Consider the following 20,668-nt stretch of genomic DNA (forward strand, 5'->3'; position numbering starts at 1 on the left):
AATCATAAACACGAAAAATACACCACACATATATAAAACTTTTGTAACCAAGTGGTCTCGTATTTTGGGATGAACCAATTTAGATGTAACTTTCTCAGTTGCACTGTAAACTTATTGAGAAAGATGTATAAAACTATATTATAACTAGTACAATAACGACTAGCATACTAAACTTAGTCGTTATTTTATTCTAGAGTATGTAAAGGAATTCTAGATATACAAAAAAAAAAGACTTATTTACCCAAAACTTTTATTTTATCGTTTCGTAATCTCGTATGTACATAATTAAATAATCACAACATTTAAAAAATACTGATTTTGTTTAAATGATAACAATATATCATGTAGATACATAATATCAACAAAGCCCCAATCGAAAAATTAACTAAAATTATAAAACTTTTAAAATCATAATATTCATTAAATAAAAAAAAAAGCCACAGTGACAGTCTACCATAGCAATAGTGGCGTGCATATGGTTTTTAACTGGGGTATGCACTATAAGTAAAAATTGGGTAATGCCTTCTCAAACTATGAACTATGTGGTCCAACAGGTTTGTATCGAGTCCTTAGGGTAGGCAGTACATTTTTGCATCTATGAAGTGCACGCCACTAGCAATAAGATATTTTCTTAGAGGAAAATATTGACAATATTATTAAATACTGCGGGGCACTTTAAGACAATCTTTTTTTCTGAAAGTTAGTTATACTAGTCCGCTTCTAGAGCAGGCGAAAATGTTGTCGATGACACATATAGTACGAAATCAGGATATAAGGAATATATACCTTCATCTGTTATTTATTTAGGATAGGTAATAAATGATAAAAAATATTCACGTTGACACATTGCAAATAGGTTGCCTAGTGAAATTGCGCCCGGTGAGTATTAAATATTTTTTTTTATTAAATTTATTTAATCTACTTATCTTTTTGCTTTATTAATAAAAAGCGTACAATAGTTAAAAAAAGAATATACCCAACAGAATTGAAAACGTACAGGTTGCCTGCTTTCACACTGCAACTGTGGGGTTGCCAGATATAAATTTAATTAAAGAAAAAAATACCTCCATCAGTTCTTTAGTCGTCTAATGTGTCAAATAAAATAGGCATTTTATGCTTAATTTTACTGTATTCAGTTGCCTTTGATCTAGTTTCGGGTTTCCTATGAATTTGTATGAAAAATGTATTTGGCCGCAATTTAACTAGGCAACCAATTTGTCAATGTGAATATTTTTCCGTCATTTATATTTATATACACACTACATACACACATATATACACTCGTCTGTTATTTATAACCCAAATAAATAACAGATGAGTGTATATATTCTTTATGCCGGATCTTAGACCAAAAGCATTATGTTAGCGCCGATAGATACATATCCCCCCTCCCTCGCTCTCATATACACAGCTCTATTTCAACTTTCTACACAAGCTACGAAGAGCGAAAGGTCAATGACCAAATTTGCCTGCCTGAATGGAGTATAAAAACCCATCGAGGAAGAATTGATATCTCAAGACTGTGGACTATAGAACAAAATGATCAAAAATTACTTCTGTAACTGTATAGTTGATCGCAATTTAACAATTAATTAATATTATCATTATTATAATTAATTCCCTCTTCTATAATCATGGGAGCCCTACAGTGGGCCATAAACAATAGATTGATGATACTTAATGATGATGAATCATGATTATCTTGTATGTGTTAGAGTTTTTAAATTGTAAAATAGAAAAAGTTGTGCAAACTTGAGCACACATTTTGTATTTTTTTTTTATACATAATTTTATGTTTATCAACATATTTACAAATAATGCCTACTTTTTTATTTTTACTAATTACATATTCACAGTAATGTCGGTTTTTCTACGATAATAATAATAATTTCCGAGCACGTTACAGAAATAGATGAAGGCGAAGGAACGTTTTTGCAATCTGATAATCTAGCTAAATTTTGATAAATTACCAGATTTTTATTTTATTACATGAAATTTAAATTTTCAAAATTTTTAATTTAAGTTTGTTTACTTGTTCTTTACACTTTCACGTCAGAAGTCCTAAACAGATAATTTCCAAGTTTTGCGTGCTCGTTATCTTGGGTACAAAAATGAACATCACGAAATTCTGCATAAAGGTAAATAAATACTTAATAAATCTAAAAAAAAGTTTAGTACATTTAGTAACTTCTCTGGAATGTAAATTAAAATCCAAAGTTTATAAATACCACAAGATTTAGCCCAATTTATATAGTAACAGCGCCATATATAAGTTTTTAATTTACTTTTTTCGCAATAAATTTATGTTCAGAACATGTATATCACCGCAGATACTTTTGTCCGCAAATTTGTCCATCAACGCTTACATAGCTCCATAGCCACATAGTTTTTATATAAATAACATTTTAATAAGCCTCAATACATAGATCTCCTATTAAAAAGCACAATCAGCGACCAAAAAACGTCCCCACTCAATGAGTGCCAAACACAACTTTTTGGCACTCTATTCATGTACTCGCATTTGCAAATTCAACCTTAAACTCAATACTTAAGGTTGAATTTGCTCTGAATTCAGGTTTTTATTGAATATTGAACTATATTTAAAGGGCTTTAAGTATAATTTTCTTTACTAATAATTCTAAAACTGTCAAAGCAAAATTGACCAGTTTTTATGTAAAATTTTCTACATGATTGTGGGTCCTTTTATTATAAGACGTCAATGCCTCAATAGTTACAGTTGAAGAGCTGTAGTGTTGCTACCCAGGGGCTAGACGGTGCAGTGCCCCGTGCCCCCAAGTTCATGGGGTCCTCAAATCCTTAACAGAAAATCTCAATCGAACTGAACTTTCAAAAATTTCTCCCGTTGTCAAAATAAATATTACAGGTTGCAACCCTGCTTTAATCATGGCAACTCTGAGAGAAATTCGAAAGTTATACCTTCTAATTCCTAACAAATAGAGCAAATATTTTTTTAAAAAGACATCTTTTGGCATACTTGTCAAATATATACAATTTTATATCTATACTTATATTAAAACTGTAACAGGTCAAATTCTGTACATTGAAAATATTTTGAAAATTTTAATTGGAGGGCATTATACAATCGATACTGAAGCCAAAAATATTTTTTTTTTTGAGTTCTTGTCTGTCTGTCCGTATTTTTTGTTGACCGGGCATCATGCTGAATCAACTGAATGAATTCAAATGAAACTTAGCAAGGTTTGAGAACATAATACGGAGCAGGTTATAGGATACTTTTTATAGCATAAATAATATCAGAAGGCGGTAAAATAGGGGTTGAAAGTTTGTATGGAAAGACAGACAGAGAAACGTGACGGCTGGGCATTTCACCCAAGCACAAAAAACGCGCATTTTATTGTATTGCCTTCGGCCAGGGGGTTGTGATTTTGTATTTATTATATTTAAAACATACGAAAATATAAATAGAAGGGGCGAAGGGGTCAAAGCTCAGACCAATTATAGAAGGACCTGTATCGCACTCATACTCACAAACAAAATTGTCTGTCATTTTCTGAGGAAAACTAGCTTAGATTTGGTATATATCTTATACTAAACTAGCCCGTTTTTTACACAATTCAATTACACAAAAAGGTATTTTTACGGAGCTCTTTAACCGAAGAAACACGCTTACACCTATTTAACATCGATTCTATAGAGACAGTTTTTATAATCGCATAAGATCGTTGATCATATACTTTGACAGAAAAGTAACGTCTAGCGAGGCAGGTCCTATACAATAATTGGTCTGAGGGTCAAAGTGTACATCGATTTTTCACGCGGACGAAGTCGCGGGCATCTGCTTGTTATCACTAAAGCAATTGAACGTTCCCATTGCAGTGCACACAGGACGCCACCGGCGGGGTGACAGTGCCGCTGCTGTTGTAGGCGTGGTGCACCAGCGCGTTCACTGGCTCCTCGTCCATTCGCTTTATGTCAAACGGCATTGCCATCACCTGAAATAGAAATATCATAGATAAATAAATAAACCGGCAAAGTTTTTTTTATTCTTTACAATCATACAATGGTAAGTGATGATGCAGTCTAAGATGGAAGCGGGCTAACTTGTTAGGAGGAGAATGAAAATCCACACCCCTTTCGTTTTCTACACGGCATCGTACCGGAACGCTTGGCGGTACGTCTTTGCCGGTAGGGTGGTAACTATCCACGGCCGAAGCCTCCCACCAGCCAAAAGTGTTGACACGCAGTATAGGGTTCCGTAGATAAAATTTTACGATTTTGTTGGCCTTTTGTACATACTCTTACTCATGCATGAAGTACAAATTACAGCTTTCTAGTTGTAGATGACACTATTACTCTATGCGCTAGATCACGGACTGACAGGATAATATGGCTAAATTATAAATGTTCCTGTTTAATATGAAACTAAAAAAAAATAGCCTAAACAGCACATTTCAAAGCATATCAATAAAATTATGCAATCATTTCATAATCTATAGTTAACCATTAGTTGTATAAATTCAATAGCTTGCTCATAATCTTCTCTTTTCTCATAGACCACTTTCTAGTTCAACTGGTTCTGGTGGACCCTATGATAAATTTCTATCCACAACTCGACAAAAATGATGATTATTTATCTCACTCATTATTTTATTTAGAAAACTCCCTATTTGGTATGGAACCAGCTTACAAATCGTGAACCCCTATTTTATGTCATGTCTACGTAGACCCCTGCCGAGTTTTCTGTAGGGGTCCACATGGATTATTAAATGATCTATATATACCTTTGCTTGTTTAAATTCAATAGCTATAATATGCTGTCACAAGAATAAATTTTTGGATATTATGTCTCATATCAATTTACCTTTTCGGCGTATGATTCCGCTTCAGTGGCAGTCGCCAACGTATCCAAATGGCTTATATCTTGTTTCTCGATAGTGCTGCTTATGTTCTCGGACATTTTCAAATTTATCGACGCCAAATCGAGCACATTAGCCGAATGAGGCATGCTCGTGTTGAAATTAAGTTTTCCAATCGGTCTGTTGTTGTTTCCAGAATATTCCGATAGAGCGATATTTTCCAACCAGTTCTCGTGGAGGCTACACAAGTTCTTGTATGTGAACACTAACATATCCCGTACTCTGCACTTTTCGTCGAGCAACTGTTTTATCGCTTGTTGTAGAGTGACCGTTTTCTCGTTGAGTGTCTTTTTACACAGGGCTAGTTCTTCGATCATCAGACTGAAATAAAATACCTACTAATAAATATGTTTTGATGAAAAAAAATTACTGAAATTTAAAACGCATTCCAAGACGCTCTCGGCAGAAAACTTTTTCGCCACATTGCTTTTGACTTATTTCTCTAGTAATTTCATTTTTTTCTTTTTTTTGTATAATTAGTTTGTTTAATTTTATAATTTATGGTGTAGATTGTTATTTTCATTGTAATTATTTAACAATTTAATTACACTTGACATAAATGTAATTTTTAGTTTTAAGTGTAGGTAGTTTAAATTTTAAGTTTAACCGGACAAAAAACAACAATGCTGTATATACCTTTACAAGATGGCTCCGTTTAGTATAGAACTTTTTAAGTTTACCTATGTATAGATTATTATTAATGTTTCTTGTTGTCATTGTTGGTATATCAATAAATAAATAAATAAAACTAGGGATCGACTATCTAGCGACTCCATCATCTGATAATGACCATCATCGTCAGCCTAGGATGTCCACTGCTGAACAAAGGCGTCTTACAAAGACTCTCAAACACCATGCTGTTGGCTCTGTCATATTATTTACTAATAAGCAGGTTGGTAGGAAAATATATATGACAAGTTACCTGCTAGCCAAGAATTTGCTTCTCCATACTTCACATTGACCTGCAAGCCATTCAGTTTGTTCCTAAAATAAAATAACCATAAATAGTACCTTGCATAGTTAAAAATACTTTTAAAATAATTAAATACTTCTTAAGATAATTGTGCTATGTCAGTGACTTTGGTTCTTCTGTGGCTCTCCTAATTTCTGATTTGATAATATTGAGAAACTCTAAGAATAGCTAGTACTATTGCCCATCCTACCATTGTGTGACACTGAGGCCCATAGTTAGCGATCAAGTCTCAGTCATAGGTAGGCACTGGCATCATGCATTGTCATCAAACAAGTCGTTAGATTCAGGCGGCTCAGGATTGTGCTGTTTAGAAGTCTGTACATAGGGTTGCAAGGTTACGAAACCTAATAAGAAAAGTCAGTTTGGCTGGACATTTGGGTAGAAGGGCTGGACACCCTTCATAATTGAGGATTTTGTCTCAGTATTAATAGGTACGAGATAAAAACATATGGCATGTGTGCTATCAATCGAGGAATGAAAAACACTATCTGCACAATAGGCATATATGTTCTGCAGTGGACGTTTATCAGCTGATATAATGAAGATTAATTAATAAAGTATAATTAATATAATTCACAAATTGTATGGTCAATAAAAAGTTTTATTGTACATTATAAATAATACCTGGTGAGTAGATAGGTGTTGGGCTGAGCTGACTAAAGCATTAGCCAAGTGTTTCTTGTCTTCATTCAATGATTGTACTTGAAACTCAAGGTCTTCGCCCATTGAAGCTACCAGCATTGTCTTCAGTTCCTTGTTTACCTGTAAAATAAAATAAAATTGTGATATCTAACTAGCAGACAACTGCCTTTTCACACAATTCTGTTTTTTCATATAACTTTTTTGCATCTAATTTTAATTAATAATAGGAACTAGCATACAACTACAATACATGATGTTATTATATTATTACAATGAAATATATTAAGATATAGTAAATGCAGGTAGGTATATCTTTGTAGTAGAACATGTTGTAAAAGAAATAACTAATATAAAATTTTATTTTATTGTATGGGCACATATTACACTGCAATCTTAAATGTGGTGTTAAAATAAACAGTAAAATACTAAACTGTACCCATCAATCTCCTATTAATAAGTGGATGCACAATCAGCGACCAAAAACCATCCCCACAATTTCTTGGCACTCTATTCAAGTTGTTGCATTTGCAAACTCAATCCTAAACTCAATCCTTGAGGTTGATATTGCTCTGAATTTGGGATTTTATTGAATAATCGACTATATTTAAAGGCCTTTAGGTATAATTTTTTTTCCAAAAATTCTAAAACTGTCATGGCTAAATTGGCCAGTTTTTAAGTGAAATTTTCTACATGATTGTGCATCCCACGACTATACCACATGTTACTATCATTAGATTTTTATAATTATGGTGTTATCTAAGGGATGGATAGACAAATTCCTCAAAGGCGAGTAATACATTAGTAGTACCTCCAGTAATAATGACCATGGCTGGCAGTACAAGTTGTGGAACACTGTATGAGAACTGGCTAATATGGAAGGGAAACTGAGTTGTGCATACCTGTAGTATGCACAACTCAGTTTTCACCCTCTGCACAAGCGATGAGCACATTAGAAGTACTAATCAGACATTATATTTGCTGGTCGTAACTATTTAAGGTAAAATTTGATTTTTGTTTGTTTTTTTTTTTGATACAATTTAACTCAAAAACAACTTGAACAAAATTTTTTTAGCATTAGAAAGCTATGTTTTCACTGAATAACATGTTACTTTTATCCTCACAGGAACAGAAACTACACAGACAAAACCACAGTGTCTAGTGTATGCATGACATTATTTAATAAATTTAAAAGCCATGGGTAACATTCTCTTTAAAAACATAAATTACCTGTGCTTGTTGTTTAAGTTGTTCTTTTAGACATTCATTTTCCTTGTTTAATTCATCAATTTTCTTTTGCATTTCCTTTTCTGTGTTGCTTTGCTTAACTGGGTCAGATTCAGATTTATCACTACACGACGTTAACTTGCTCCTTGGCTTGAATTCGTTGATATTTGTGTCCATTTGCGATATTTGAGTTACTAATGTGTTGATATCCATTCGGTTCTTAGATTTTTTACTGATAGAAGCAGATTGTGGGGTGATTGGTCTAACAGCACCTGGGTAGGGTTCATAAGGGACGAATTTGGGTGTCTTAGAGTATATATGAGAGCTTTTCTTTTCTGGAGTGACTATTTTAGAAGCATATATCTGCACAAGTCGACCGGGTACTAACGACGCTTTACTGTTAGTTTTCACGGTTGGTTGGGCTTTACTTGGCGTGTTTTCATTAAAACGTTCATCTGATTCCATCCCATCGCCCGCAGTTCTTATCTTGCTCATGATTTCTGAAAGAAATTGTTCATGTTGACACGGCTCACTAAACATACAGATAAAGAGACCCATTATTAAATAAACTTACTGGTATTAAAGGAAATTAAGGTATCCATATTTGGACTGTAAAATATACAGTTATTAATGCAGAAAGAAAGTTATTTTTGAGTAAATTTATTATTTATTTTAATTTTAATAAAAACACCCCGTTGTATACGTCGATACGTCAAAATATTTGATTTTGACAGATCAACATGACAGTGACGCAGTAGTAGACAGCCGACTTTTTTCTTTTCATACTGGCTTTACGGCTTGGAGGTATAGGCTTTTTGAGTCTAGACAGTCGTCAATCGTCTACACCACCACAGCGTAGACAAAGAACACGTATTTTGTTCACACATTACTTTATTTAACTACTAGCGGATACCCGCGACTTCATTCACCTGAAATTCAGGTTTTCACAAATCCTGCGGAAATCATGGATTTTTTGGGAGAAAAACTAGACCTACCTACGTTACATACACCTCGTAACTTCCGTGGAAATTCCCGTTAAAATCTGTTCAGCCATTCCAAAGATTAGACCGACAAACAAAAGAAAGATAGACAAAAATTTTAAAAAAGCTCGTTGGCGATTTGGTATCATCTTAATAACTTTATGCACTTGAGAAAACAGTTACCATGAAATCACAGATATACACTTCTATTTTATTTTTATGTGTTGATTCACTTACAAGTACAAACACAAGCACATATTTCTCCCTGAAGCTCTGCCCCAGACTCCTGACCACTACAGTGACTGAGTATTGTATCGTCTTTAGAGTCAACACCACAATTTGAGGGTATAATTATTAAAATTAAAAACAATAGTAGGGTTAGAACCCTATGGTAAACAAGTTTAGTATTTTTCTTTTCAGATTTTAAAATTGTTCTATCTTGAATCAGTTTTTCAATGCTATACTTAATTGCCGTAGGTAGCTGCAGTAATTTAGATTTTAAAGGTTTGATTTTTGTTCGGATTGAATCACCAAAAGGTACTTATTTCACTTTTTTGACAGACACCATGATGATTATGAGAAATTAACCGGATGATCAACAATAAAGTAGTTGTAGAGCTACCACCAAGCAGTAATGCTGTGTATGGTTATTGGTTGCAGCTTTCTCATAATATGATTATATAGTCTGGCAAGTTCATTGACAACACTCTTACGATATGCGGGCGACAGGGGGAATGACTGCGCGGGTGTGAAATCGTGCGTACGGGGAAGTGCATCAGTCGTGGGGTTTTCATTCATCGCTACACGCCCCCCGGCCCGCGCCGAACATCGGGATTGTTTTGAACGAAGTTGCCAAGCTAGGTATAGTATAGGCTTAGGCACATGACACCGACACTGATTGATGAACACATGTAACACATTGAAGGGTGCTTCTTGCATGCTCTATGAAGTGTTATTCTGCATTTAAATGATGGCTTTCCACTTGCTTATTTGTTTATAAGCAACTAGCGGACGCCCGCGACTTCGTCCGCGTAAATTTCGATGTCAACTTTACTACTACCCGTACCCTACCCTACCACTACCCCAACCTTACCCTACCCAACCCCTACATCTACCCTACCCCTACCCTACCCCTACCCCCACCCTACCCCTACCCTACCTTACCTACACCCTACCCCCATCCTACCCCTACCCTCCCCGTACCCTATCCCTTTCCTACCCCTATCCCACCCGTACCCCTATTTTACGCCTATCCTACCCCTACCCTACCACTTCTCTATCCTACCCGTACCTCTACCCTACCACTACCCTACCCTACCACTACCCTAAACCCGGCCCTAAACCTACCGTACCACTACACTACCCCTACGCTTCCCTACCCGTACCCTACCCTACCCTGTAACTTCTCTATCTTACTCCTACCCTTAGCAAAATCGGTCCAGTGCTTCGAGAGTGGTGGTATGACCAAGAGAAATAGAGACTTCTATGCTAATAATATAAAGAGGTAAAGTTCGTGTGGTTGTAGGAGGTAATCTCTGGATCTACTGGACCGATTTGGAAAATTGTTTTACCAATAGAAAGCTACGTTATTTGCGAGTGTCATAGGCTATGTTGGATCCCCATATTCACACGGGAACGGGAACTACGTAAATGAAAGCGCCGGGCGTCATATAGCGGAATTTCTGCGTCTTTTAGAAATTTTGTATTATCTCCGAAACTATTTAAGTAATTAACATACTGTAAAGGGCAAATCTTATCTCCATAATATCCTTGTGATTATTAAATAATTTATTTTAATAAGGATTAAAGTTTAGTTGTATAAATAATGAGGTAAACCTAAGTATATAAAATTAATAATTTTTAAAACACAAAAGGTACTATATCTGCTAATATATAGAAGATAGATAAATGCTGTCGCGGACTTTTTTGTAGAACTTTTAAAGATACATAAAGTCTCCATACATTAATTTCAATTTTACACAATAGTTAAGGCAGCGCATGCGAATAAGTCTGTTTAAGAGGATTTTCAGTCCGACCTGTATGACAAAAACTGTGATAACTCGGCTAATATATATGATACCAATATAAAATATAGCCTATAGCACTCCCCGATAATGTAGCATTCTACAGGTAAAAGAATTTTTAAAATCGGACCAGTAGTTCCGAAGATTACCCCATTTAAAAAATGTGACAAACTTACAAACTTACAAACTTTACCTCTTTATAATATTAGTATAGATATAGATTATATTCATACATAGGAACTCATACACAGCAATTTAATTACAAACCTTTATTAAAATAAATAAAAAAATGAGCTACATTGTACTGATAAGCAAAATTAAGCATTTAAAGTAGACTCAAGGTCTCCACTTTCTTGCAATTCTTTAATTATGTCTAATCCACCAATTAATTCTCCCTTTACATATAACTGAGGGTAGGTTGGCCAATCCGAATAGGTTTTCAACCCTTGACGAACCTCTTCATCTGTTAAAATATCAAATGTATCATATTGTGCCCTGTAATAAAAATATTTAATTAAAATAAATTTATCATGTACAATAACAAACATTTCTATAAACAATTTGCCACATGAGGGATTTCCCTTTTATATGTATAAATGATTGAGTAAAGATCTCATAACCAAATGATAATTTATTTGCATATACGTTACATAATGGAGATATATTATAATGACTTCAACTGTATAGTGACCTTAAGATACTGATAATATTAATAACAAATGGTCTATCACTATTAATTAATAGTAAAATTGTATCAATAGCGAGGGAGGGGGGGGGGTTGGGGGACAGCTATACTAAAATTAAGTATCTCATATTACTAATTAAAACTGTCTGACCAAAGCACTTTTTACATCTGACTGAACTGAATTTTACTTTTGGTTTTGGCTGTTGTTTCAGCCGGTTTTCAACCCACATCCAGCTCCGCTTCTATCGCATAGCTATAGAGCTCAAGTAACCAACCACTCTGCTTGGGCAGCTGCCTCTTCCCCTGCCTGTACCTCGCTACGCCCCTGGGTGGATCTCTCTCCAAAGCCTCCACTCATAGGAAAGGCCTGCACCTTGCAGTGGGCAATGAAAATAGGTGGGTGATGAAAATGATGATGAAATTATATTGAATAGTCACAGAGAATTAGCATATTGCTTGTTCCCAATGGCAATTTGTAAAGATTACTTTTAATAAACTTCTACTTTTTGAACGTATTGTAAAGGATTATCATGTAGATACTTTCAAAATTTCCTAATGCAAAGAAATTTCCTAAGATATTCCCTAATCCATTTTTTTTATTTTTTATGTAATAAATTTTTAGTACTAAATAATAATAAAAAAATCAAATACATACCCAGTTCCATTAAGAATTTGAATAATTGTTTTACTAAATCCACATCTTGGTGAGTCCCGTGTGCCTTTCATAAATAACATAATGTTGTGTTTATTAATAAGAGCTTTTAGCCTCTCTTCTAATGGTTGTTGGGAAGCATTATTCAAATCTTTAGCCCCACATTGGGATCTGACTTTAGATGTGATTTGAGCAGCATCAGCTCCATCAACTCTGTCTACTGCTGAACCATTTTTAAACAATATTACAGTTGGAACTGAATCAACCTGAATAAAAAAAATCTATGTTAACATATTTTAATGTATGGTCACTAAATGGACAATTTGGACAATAAATCTAGTTGGTGGTTACCCAGTAGCTGCATTTAATTTTATTTTGCCTAAATCTAGCCAAAAATAAATAATGAAATAGTTTTAGTTAACCCAAGCATGTACAACCTTTTACTCAGAGTAATGTTAAATTACTTTTTTAAATTGTAATTTCTTTTACTAGATATTTTAAACATTGTTTTCCATGTATAGTTGTAATAATAGGTACTTAAGTTATTTAGTCAGCTGCTGTGAAATTTATTTTGTATGTATAAATATTTGTACAAGTTTATTCAGGTACAAGTAGTTTATTTTTTAATTACTGTAAGAATTTTGAAAGTTAATAACAGTAAAAAGGAAACAGGTCTTTTCACCTTATACTGCAATGATATTTCAGAAAGATTTTCAGCATCACACACACCAAATTTACTGCCACTAGATTGAACTTCTGGTAGTTTGGATAACTCTTTGAGGATGTCAGTTACTTGAATGCACTGTTCTGCCCATTCTGCAGAAAAATGGACAACTGCTAAAGATGGTGATCTGCAACAGTACAATTCATTATCAGCCCATTTTAACAGGCCATAACAAAGCCAGCCAGCATCTTTATATAAAAGGGGGAGCATGACCCACCACGTTGATTCAATGAGGGTTGGTGGGCGTAGGATGATAATGGTAATAAAACTGACTGGTACAAGGTGTTATACCTCCCAACTTCCCAACTCCAGGCTGAGAAGTTTCACTGAAAATTTCTTTAACTAAAAGCTTAATACTTCACAGATCCAGGACTTGATCTTGTGAAATGTACAAAGCAGAAAAGTGAACAAATATTATGATCTAATAAATGAACAAACTAAAAATGGCTATGTGGTTAACAAACAATCCCCTTCTCAGCCTCTGTTCTCCTTGCCATGCCAAGCTTGGTAAGATCCTACTAGAGCAGCTTAGTATACCGTTTCTAATATAGAAGTTGCTGAAGTTTTAGTGAAGCCAAGGTCTCTAAGCAAGTTGTAAAGAGATTTTGTTGGTAATCCTCTCACACTCACTTCTATGACATACAAATTCTAACTATCAAGAATATCCTTATTCCTACAGCCATAGATCACAAGTCCAGGGCTCTGCTCAGAAATTTTCTGCTACACAATGGACCCAGCTGCCACAAGGTGAATACATGGAATGCTAAAATATTAACTAAATAGAAATACACTAATGACAAACTTTCATTTGTGTAGGTATTAATTTCAAATTAAAGACTTCTCAAATTAAGGTGTCCTTAATTTGAGTCATTGTGTTGAGAATTAAGAATCTTTGGAATTTTTAAGCAAATATAAGTTAAGCTGCTACAGTAATATAATAAATTTAAAACAGGGATATTTCTAGAACAATCATGGAATTAATATCAGTAATTTATGATATTACTTGAATAAGTTTACAGCATTGTCAAAAAGAGTAATAGATATCACTATTTATATAAATGTATGGCATGAATGGTATGAATTGATTAATAATGTACTAGTCTGATCAGATGGAATACATTACATCACTCGTTTTGAACAAAAACTTGAAAATTGTATCGTAATTTTAATAAATTAAACAAACCTTATAAAATTAACAAAATTATCAACAGTATCTATGTTCGTGACCGACATTTCGGAATAGGGTTATGTATATTATGGTGTGGTTTTCTTATTTAACTATTATATGTCTGTTTTATTAAAATAGGTTAATACACTTTCTGTTCACTATAAATCAATGGACAAATTACAAAATACGAACGAAACGAAATCTCGTAATTCGTATGACTTTTTAATCTAATATTTGACTTTTTTTTGACAATTTCAAACACATTCACAATCACAAATGATTTGACAATGACATGTACATGGACATGACGTTTGATTATTTTTTCAGCGGGTTAAAAACAGTTACAGCTTATCGCCCAAAAATCGTTTGTACTCGACTATAAAAAAAACATACATACAGCCCAACGTAAGACCTCCTCCTTTTTGGAAGTCGGATAAAAATACTAAAGTAGTCCGAACTAGGCTTAAAGTCTAGCTGACATTGGTTTTCTTTTTACAAAATAACTTTATGTTATCAAGGCGTCTATTTACTTATTTGTCTACGAGTTTTTCTCGGAATTTCGCTTTCGATTGGCAACACTATGGGTCTGTCTATTTCAAATTGACAATACCAAATGTCATTTGCCATTGACAATTTTAAAATTTGTCCATACAAATTCTGTCTAGAGGTTATAAAAATAATTATGTTCTTTGAATAATCTTAATTTAAAGAATATTTCATTGTTTTAACTTACAACGGAAAACCATTTAAGTAAAATGGCTACAATATCCTCTGCTCCAGCTCCTGGTATGCACCAGATAGATTTGTCAAAGCTAAATCTAAACCAGTTGGCCAAGCTAAAACAGCAATTAGATCAAGTAAGGCTAAGAAAATATCACAATTAACTTAATAAATTGTATTTAATCAATAACATGTTACGCTTTTCTTGGATTCCAGGAACTAAATGTATTTCAAGATTCGTTACAAACTCTTAAAATTGCTCAAGGTAAATTTGTAGAATCGGGTGAGAGCGTCGAAAAAATAACGCCGGAAACAAAAGGAAAAACTATACTTGTCCCTTTAACGGGTTCAATGTATGTACCTGGCACGATACTTGATACTGAGAATGTTATAATAGACATTGGCACTGGATATTATGCACAAAAAGTAAGTATTTTTGAGTTCTTTGACAGTTCTAAAAATAATTTATTTTGTCACCCTATCCTCAACAGAATAACTTTCTTAGTCGCAAAGTTTCGCGTTGCATCTATTTTGTGCCAGGATATTAAACCTGTAGGATCCTGATAGCCCAGTGACAAGCAGTGTATTGTTTCACAGAGGTTAAGGACCAAGTTGTTATAAAAAGATTTACATTACTGTAATTTTACATTATTGATTTTTTTTTAATTTTAAAAATTTGAATCATCAAAAACAGTTGTATACATTTCAAGAAATTAAATATCATATGTCTCTAAACAGTGAAGGAAACATTGTGAAGAAACCTGCATACCAGAGATTTTTTAATTCTCTGTGTGTGTGAAGTCTGCCAATCCGTATTGGGCCAGCACTGTGGATTATTTGGCCAAACCCCATTCTGAGAGACTTGAGCTCAGCAGTGAGTGATATGAGTTGATAATGAAACGAACAAACAAATCTTGCATTACAATTTTTAGAAATAATGATTCTATCCATAAAACCATATCCATATAAACCATTTTCTACTTTTCAAAGCATTAGCGATCAAAGAAAGATAATCAACTTGCCACAGGTTCTTAGTAATAATATACTGCAATGCATATGATTTAGTTTCATAAAATCTTTTTATTTTCTAGGACATAGAAAGTGCCAAAGATTACTTTAAAAGGAAAGTACAGTTTGTAACTGAACAAATGGAGAAGATCCAACTGATGGGAATAGAGAAATCAAAAGTGCGAGAAGCTATTATTATGATGATGGAAATGAAAGTCCAGGCACAGGCGCAGGCGCAAAAGGCAACCTCATAACATAGCATTATTTGAATTATCTTGCTTAACCATATAATCCCTCATTAATTTTAATGCAGAATGTGCATTTATTATATTTGCCCCTTGTAACCAGCTAGGGTGAAAGTAGACAGTTCTTTTTATTAATGAAGCACTGTTAGTAGGAATATTTTCTAATGAATCCTCAATTTGAAGTCACAAAAGCTCAATGGTTAAGACTAACACGCCACAAAGAGACAGACTCAAAGAGAGATGCCCATCCACGGTCCAGGCTTACCTTTACCGCCCGGCAACTTAATTATATTTAAAAAATCTTGATAATTCTAGTTTAATAACGAAATCATTACTTTATCAAAAACAGTTTGCTGCATTTTCAATTCATGTTTAATTTGTCCACAACAGGAACGAGCTAAGATTGTTGACTATACAGCCTGAGTATTATGATATTTTTTAAAACTTATGACTGGTTTGTTTGTTTTCTTGTTTATTAAGCTTGTTGGTAACAGAAAAAAATAATACAGCTTCAAATGTTACTTCGCCTCTTTGGTAAACCAATGAACATTTTGCCCTAGAGGAGTAGTAAAAAAATTTATTATTCTTTAAGAAACATACTTTTATTAAGCTAATTATTTAACGAGAGCCTTATTTATACAGCATATTATCATATCCATATACTTTTACACCTGGGTTCCCTGGGCCAATGTTATATGGGCCGGTTGGCATTTCTCTTTAGGAGTTGCTGGTTCTAATCACTGCTTGATGGATTGTTGTTGTATACACTTTTAGCTGAGGCTTTTTACTTAGTTGGAGGAAAATGGAGAATAGATATTTTATTCTTCCTTTTTTTTAATAATGTATTACAAGCATAGACTCCTTTGTTGTTACAGTTTCTCCACTCTTAAAATAATTGCAAACTCATTATTTCAATTTGTATGAACTGTCTAATATTGCCCTCGTCTTATTAATGTATTGGTTCAGTTTCTAATGATCATATAGAACAATTAATTGTGATGGTTGTTAAGATAGATTGATTGATTGTTACTGGTTTTTTATAATGAGTCATTATAAAGCTGAAATTAAATTATTTGATAACTCATAACTTATTTTTTGACTACAATTGCCTGTGACGTCCATCATGTCCCTTTATAAAGTATTAATACAGACTAATACAGATTGCTTAAACGTAGGAACTTAAAACCAGTGTTCAAGGTTTAGCACTAACTAATTCCAATATGGTTTATTATTCATTTTAAATTTAGAAACTCTTTGTAGGATAGACTTAGAACTTTAGTACTTAAAGATATTTTGTAAGAATATGAAATCTGTGGGCCATACTTGTTGGTCCTGTGAATATTATTTCATACAGATTGTGGCGGGTGCACTGTGCAGTGTTGTAAACATGACATTTTCTATAAAATTAGCAGAATTTCACAAATTCAGCTCAAGTGAAATTCTGTTTTTCACATATCCCACAGGTACTATGCATTTTTCTAGGATAACATGATCATGCTTCAAGGTTTCAATTACTTTTGTACCAAAATCCACCTAAATCTGTTCAGCAGTTTAGGTTTAGCTGCAGAGAAGGTAACAGACAGATTGACTTTCATACTTATAATATTAGTAAATCTAGTTGACGGTTTACTTTAGCAACTGTTAAATAACAAACATCCATACAAACTTTCGCGTTTAGTAGGATAGGATTTTGTTATTAATTAAATGAACTGTTGGAACAGCTCTCTAACTGTCTCTGGAGAGGCTTTGGAAGTATCTTATAAATTGAATTTTTATTTTAGATGTTTCTTTCATTAGTTTAGGAGGATGTATTTGGTAAATGAACGGTGAAATAAATGCATACACATGCGACACCAAATTATTTATTTTTTTAATAGGCCAAAACGATAGCACTGACATTATCTACAATATAGTCGCTTAATGAACTAACTTACTATGTAGGTATCTACAATATGTTTCATAGTCACAAAACAATATTAACTAAATAAGGCAACGACTATTAGTTACTTAATAATTTTTGTAAGTAAACAATATCTATGATAAGTATTGAAAAACAAGTAATTACGAATATTGCAATATTTTCTTAACATGAACACGTGGAAAGGTATTTTAAATACACTGGGTATTTTACATACATATCAATAAATTTACATAATTTAATTTCTAAAAATTGTTTGGTGTTTAATAAATAATCGTTAAAAGTGTACAATGGTTGGATGTAACAATTTATATATAGGTAGTGGTACCTACGAGATCCAAGACCGCTTTCGTTAAAAACTGTTTAATTCGCTAATAATGCACTAGTTACTGTCCTGTAGTAATTATTAATAAAAAATTGCTTCAATTTTGAATTACCAGACTGTACCTATGCATCACTCAAATCGCTGAGTATAATCCTAATAAAATAACAATTAGTAAAAGGACTTACATATATACATTTTATTACAATATTATTGAGTAAAGCGTAGCTTAATTGGTATGTAAGTCGTATAAAGAGAAACAGGGAGATTATTCATTGCACCGCCTTTGGCGACCTTCAGTTCCATTTCTTGTTTCAACACCTTAACCCTTATACTAAACGTGTTTATTTACATTATGTTTGCGTATCAAACGCATTTAGAATGTTACACGAACAGATCGCTCGCCTGCTCGATCAACTCCTTATCTCAAATGGTGTAGTATTCCGGAGCGAAGTCGTTCGCTAGATTGCTCAGGAAGTGAAAGTCTGATGAAGAGTTCGAATTGTCACCGGTGGCAGGCGTTGTGTGTGTTGCTTCGTAAAACTGTTGGAAAGAACCGTAGGTTTCGCCACATTCGCCGCTGCCATAAGCCTCCCCTGACGCGGATCCTTGTGTGCCCGCGCCATAGCTCGCTGCCGTTGCACTTCCTTGTTGACTTCCATATGAGCTTGCGTCATAGTAGGCGTTCTTTGTGTAGTCGGCGCCATGAACATTCTTTTGTCCATCACTACCGTAGTAACCGTGTGAGGCGTCATGTTGTCCGCTTTCGTGATAGTGGTATCCGTAGTGACTATTTGCATAGCCAATATGTTCACCTGGGTAACCTTGGCCCTGTTCGTAGCTAGGATGACCGTACGCAACTTGATCTTTTGCATAACTCCCGTAAGCGTAGTTTTGGTACATTTCATGTGGGTAGGATTGTCTCGACCCTATCCCGTTTGTCGGTCTCGTAGAAGGAGAGCTATCGTGTTGTCTTGAGTGATGTTGATTCCTTGTGTAAGCGTGTTGTTCTGTACCTTGTAATGCAGGTCCGTAAGCGTCGTAGGACCTGTTACTCTGAGGATATTGGGCCAGTTTACCGACAAATTGCTTTGGGTCCATTCGAAAGTCTGGATGTGGTACGAATTGGCCAGGTGGAGCGTTCCCTCTAATTACGTACGGTGGCATCGAGTTAGGTACAGCTTGAGGAAGGGGTGGTCCTGGTGGTGCATGGGGCGGCGACGGTCGAGGGTAGAGACCAAGAGGACTTTGGTGCATACTTGATGGTGTGCCAGGAGTAGATGACGGTGTCAAATTGACTGAAGAAAATTTCCCACCGTCTGATAGGCCAGCTATACCGACGAGACCGTCTTTCGAAGACGACGGTGACACTTTACAACCCGTCGCATCCAATGAAGGGGATCGCTTTCTTGACTCTTGTTTAATTCTTTTAGCTAGATTTCTAGGTGCTGTCGTTACAGGGTTTGCTGGCGGAAGTCCTTCTCGGGAATCTTCCTCCGCTAGTTTATCTAGGGAAGAAGATGAAGCTACGCTGGAAGCTCCATCGCTTGCAAAGCTGTTGTTATTCGTAGCACTCGGAGTGTTGTTGTTACGTGTTCGTGAGGCTAACTCCGGAAGATCCTCTGATGGAGAACACAGAACACCAGGTGGTAGTTCACAACCCTGACAACTCTTCTTGCCAGATAATGGGCCATCGTCATCGAGGAACTTTTCTAACCCTGTTTTAGAACTTTTGCCTCCTTCTGAGGTTGTCGAATCCTTATCGTCACCATCTTCACTTTTGCTAACCGTTTGTCTTTTGTGTTTCATCCTTCTATTTTGGAACCACACTTTGACCTGCAGATAAAAAAAGATTCTTGTTAATTTTGAGACGTAATGTGCAATTGATACTAAAATTAGTTATACTCGTACCTAATAAACGATATTAATTACGAGTATTTAATAAAAAATTGTAATATTTTTTTGTTCTGTTAACTGTCTACTGGTTAGTTTATGAGGCTTCGGATCACAAGGTCCTGGGTTTCTGGAGTTCTGGGTTCGGTTATAAAGCGGTACAAGGCTTGTAGCCATGTGGCACGTCGATTCTCTTTCTATAAACGCTAACGTTTCAAAAATTAATTAATGTATGGGAATGACATTCGTAATTGACGGGTCACGTGATCAAGTTATCGGTTGGATCTGTCTTTCCCATTTCTTTTTTACGGTTCTGTAGTCCAAAAGGAACCCTTATAAATTCGCCATGTCCGTCTGTTTATTCGTCTGTCTGCGGTTTAGCACAACCTAATACTACCAATTTAAGTAGTAAGACTAATTTAAGATTTTTGGGGTTTCTTCCTTACAACTAGAGTCAGGCGATTTTTTTCTCGTCTAGGTATCTCATAGTGTGTGATAGTGATAGTGTGTTCGCTACCGGTATTTTTGCAATAAAGGGGTTAAAGTGGTTTGAGCCGCTATCTTTAGTTTTCAAAGCGTTAGCGTGCGTAGA

At 34.6% G+C, this 20,668-nt stretch overlaps 4 protein-coding genes across 4 annotated transcripts in view; 1 reads left to right on the top strand and 3 right to left on the bottom strand.

The window, feature by feature from the left end:
- Positions 1 to 233: 233 nt before the first annotated feature.
- LOC112057795 (golgin-45) lies at positions 234 to 8,471 on the bottom strand. The gene is made up of 6 exons (XM_024098341.2): positions 8,312 to 8,471; positions 7,741 to 8,237; positions 6,496 to 6,633; positions 5,821 to 5,882; positions 4,844 to 5,219; positions 234 to 3,974 (listed from the first exon to the last, which is right to left on the bottom strand). The coding sequence occupies exons 1-6, from the start codon at positions 8,337 to 8,339 to the stop codon at positions 3,831 to 3,833; spliced, it is 1,245 nt and encodes a 414-aa protein (XP_023954109.2). The 5' UTR covers positions 8,340 to 8,471; the 3' UTR covers positions 234 to 3,830.
- Positions 8,472 to 10,995: 2,524 nt separating this feature from the next.
- Positions 10,996 to 14,247, bottom strand: LOC112057769 (glutaredoxin 3). Its single transcript, XM_024098313.2, has 4 exons — positions 13,986 to 14,247; positions 12,761 to 12,929; positions 12,082 to 12,344; positions 10,996 to 11,236 (listed from the first exon to the last, which is right to left on the bottom strand). The coding sequence occupies exons 1-4, from the start codon at positions 14,033 to 14,035 to the stop codon at positions 11,059 to 11,061; spliced, it is 660 nt and encodes a 219-aa protein (XP_023954081.2). The 5' UTR covers positions 14,036 to 14,247; the 3' UTR covers positions 10,996 to 11,058.
- A 342-nt stretch (positions 14,248 to 14,589) lies between these two features.
- Positions 14,590 to 17,030, top strand: LOC112057797 (prefoldin subunit 5). The gene is made up of 3 exons (XM_024098342.2): positions 14,590 to 14,827; positions 14,907 to 15,116; positions 15,782 to 17,030. Exons 1-3 carry the CDS (start codon positions 14,726 to 14,728, stop codon positions 15,950 to 15,952), a joined length of 483 nt encoding a protein of 160 aa, XP_023954110.2. The 5' UTR covers positions 14,590 to 14,725; the 3' UTR covers positions 15,953 to 17,030.
- A 759-nt stretch (positions 17,031 to 17,789) lies between these two features.
- The window catches only part of LOC112057771 (homeotic protein proboscipedia), a 69,245-nt gene continuing 66,366 nt past the window's right edge, over positions 17,790 to 20,668 (bottom strand). The window contains exon 4 of the mRNA XM_024098314.2: positions 17,790 to 20,019. Within this exon, the coding sequence (XP_023954082.1) occupies positions 18,610 to 20,019 (1,410 nt within the window). The 3' untranslated portion in view covers positions 17,790 to 18,609. The remainder of the gene's footprint in view (positions 20,020 to 20,668) is intronic.

This window comes from Bicyclus anynana, chromosome 10 (genome assembly GCF_947172395.1).
Source record: "Bicyclus anynana chromosome 10, ilBicAnyn1.1, whole genome shotgun sequence".
Classification (NCBI taxonomy): domain Eukaryota; kingdom Metazoa; phylum Arthropoda; class Insecta; order Lepidoptera; family Nymphalidae; genus Bicyclus; species Bicyclus anynana.

Coding starts and splice junctions, on each gene's coding strand:
- LOC112057769 (XM_024098313.2), bottom strand. CDS start 14,035: ATGTCGGTCACGAACATAGATACTGTTGATAATTTTGTTAATTTTATA. Junction 12,930..13,985: donor AATTTTGTTAATTTTATAAG/GTTTGTTTAATT, acceptor GTACTGTTGCAG/ATCACCATCTTTAGCAGTTG. Junction 12,345..12,760: donor AAATATCATTGCAGTATAAG/GTGAAAAGACCT, acceptor TTTTTTATTCAG/GTTGATTCAGTTCCAACTGT.
- LOC112057797 (XM_024098342.2), top strand. CDS start 14,726: ATGGCTACAATATCCTCTGCTCCAGCTCCTGGTATGCACCAGATAGAT. Junction 14,828..14,906: donor TAAAACAGCAATTAGATCAA/GTAAGGCTAAGA, acceptor CTTGGATTCCAG/GAACTAAATGTATTTCAAGA. Junction 15,117..15,781: donor CTGGATATTATGCACAAAAA/GTAAGTATTTTT, acceptor TTTATTTTCTAG/GACATAGAAAGTGCCAAAGA.
- LOC112057795 (XM_024098341.2), bottom strand. CDS start 8,339: ATGGATACCTTAATTTCCTTTAATACCA. Junction 5,883..6,495: donor AACACCTATCTACTCACCAG/GTATTATTTATA, acceptor ATTTTATTTTAG/GAACAAACTGAATGGCTTGC. Junction 3,975..4,843: donor CGGAATCATACGCCGAAAAG/GTAAATTGATAT, acceptor TTTCTATTTCAG/GTGATGGCAATGCCGTTTGA.